Genomic DNA, 2,042 nt, shown 5'->3' with positions numbered 1-2,042 from the left:
TGTGTGTGTGTGTGTGTGTGTGTGTGTGTGTGTGTGTGTGTGTGTGTGTGTGTGTGTGTGTGTGTGTGTGTCTTTGTCTATGTGTATCTGTGTTTGTCCCTCACCGCCACTTGGCAACCGATTTTGATGTATGTATATCCCCGTAATTTAGGGGTCCCGGAAAAGAAACAACCAGGAAAAGTACCACGCTTTAAAAAATAAGTATTGGGGTCAATGTATTCGACTAAAACGTCTTCAAGGCAGTGCCGTTGCATGGCCGCGGTCTAATGATTGAAACAAGTAGAAGACAAAAGAATAGAAGATAGTATTTGGTTTAGGTACGAAGCCATCAATCTTTGAGGTAGTGCGAGAAGCACTTTACATATAAATATATAGTGATAATTTTTTATTTTCGGGTATACACCTGGTAGTAAGCTGTTTAAAGCCCTTCCGCTGCATTCAGCTACCTGATGTCAACAATAGTATGGAAGTATATGCCACTGAATTTACTTCTGAAATTCCGTTGTGTCGGTAGAGATAGGACCGGTTTCAAGGCGTTAAGATAGATTTGTTGAGTTTGATCCCTGTGCCAAGAGCGCACACGCTCAAGTGGAAGATGCTATGATGAATCTTTAGTATATCATTGTGGCTAATAGTCGAGCCTCGAGCCTTGAACGCTTTTGGCTGGTACTGGCGTACTACACGAAACATAAAACATTAATCTTCAGCTTTTGTAGAGCAGAGAGCCCCACTGATAAAATTCTAACTGGGCCCCGCACTTCCTAGCGCTGGCCCTCAATAGAGTTTGTATTAAAAATTTTGAGAGAGAGAGAGAGAAAATAGAATTCACGAGACTCGTTATTCAGAAAAACTGCGATCGTTTCGACATATCATCCACGGTATCTTACAGGTGAGATGCTGTACAAAAAACTTAGATGTACATGCGTCTTCCCAGGTGACTTTTCAAAATGTAGCTCGACTTTTACATGCCGCTTCGCTTATTTCTATAAGAATATAATTTGCTTAGCATACTATCTGTTCCCTTAAGGAACTAAGATATAATGAAACAATCCTGCTCATATACAACGATAAAGGAGTCAGGAAGCAAAAACTAAAATAAAATGAATTGTAATACACGGATAATGAGACGCAGTTAAATAAAATCATAAAAATATACATGTGATCAGAATAGAACAAAAAGCAATCAGACATTTGTATTGACTTTTACATTTCAACAAAACAAATTAGCTAGCATATACATACATACATACATACATACATACAGACAGATAGATAGATAGACAGGCAGATAGATAGATCGATCGATAGATAGATAGATAGATAGATAGATAGATAGATAGATAGATAGATAGATAGACAGGCATATAGACAGACAGACAAACAGACAGAAGACAGACAGACAGGCAGATAGATAGATAGATAGATAGATAGATAGATAGATAGATAGATAGATCGATAGATAGATATGAATACATATATATACACACACGTACACATATATATTAACATATGTATGCATCCACATATATCCACACCTTAACAATAACCACCACACACACGCGCACACACACACACACACACACACACACACACACACACACACGCACGCACGCACTCATTCACACACCATCATACACCTATAGATATAAAGTTCGCTATCATTTAGTTAATATATGTTTTCCTATCATTTATTCATTTTTCTTTTTTTAATTTAGGCAGAAATATTGTTAACCGTGTCTCGTCTACACAAAGTTCATTTCGATCGCTTATACGCTATACTCCAATCTATTTGTATAAGTGTAACTGAGGACGAATTATACTCAGCCCTGAAAAGCTATTTCCGTTCTCGTAAGAAGAAGTCATACGCAGATTTTCTTTTCTACCTTGCAGAAGATGAGAAATCTGAAAGACGAGGTAAGCTATCAATCTTCTATCCCGTATGTAGTCTATCCGCGAGTGCGCGTGTGCGTGTGTGTTTGTGTGTATGTATGTGTGTGTGTGTGTGTGTGTGTGTGTGTGTGTGTGTGTGTGTGTGTGTGTGT

The 2,042-nt window shown here is 38.2% G+C and overlaps 1 protein-coding gene across 1 annotated transcript in view; it reads left to right on the top strand.

The window, feature by feature from the left end:
- The window catches only part of LOC106874626 (uncharacterized), a 13,763-nt gene that overhangs the window by 8,777 nt on the left and 2,944 nt on the right, over positions 1–2,042 (top strand). Inside the window, exon 3 of the mRNA XM_014922421.2 lies at positions 1,716–1,914. Within this exon, the coding sequence (XP_014777907.1) occupies positions 1,716–1,807 (92 nt within the window). The 3' untranslated portion in view covers positions 1,808–1,914. The remainder of the gene's footprint in view (positions 1–1,715; positions 1,915–2,042) is intronic.

The sequence above is a fragment of the Octopus bimaculoides genome, chromosome 23, assembly GCF_001194135.2.
Source record: "Octopus bimaculoides isolate UCB-OBI-ISO-001 chromosome 23, ASM119413v2, whole genome shotgun sequence".
Taxonomy (NCBI): Eukaryota; Metazoa; Mollusca; class Cephalopoda; order Octopoda; family Octopodidae; genus Octopus; species Octopus bimaculoides.
Note: the sequence above shows the minus strand (reverse complement) of the source record. Positions and strands in the feature narration are given on the sequence as shown.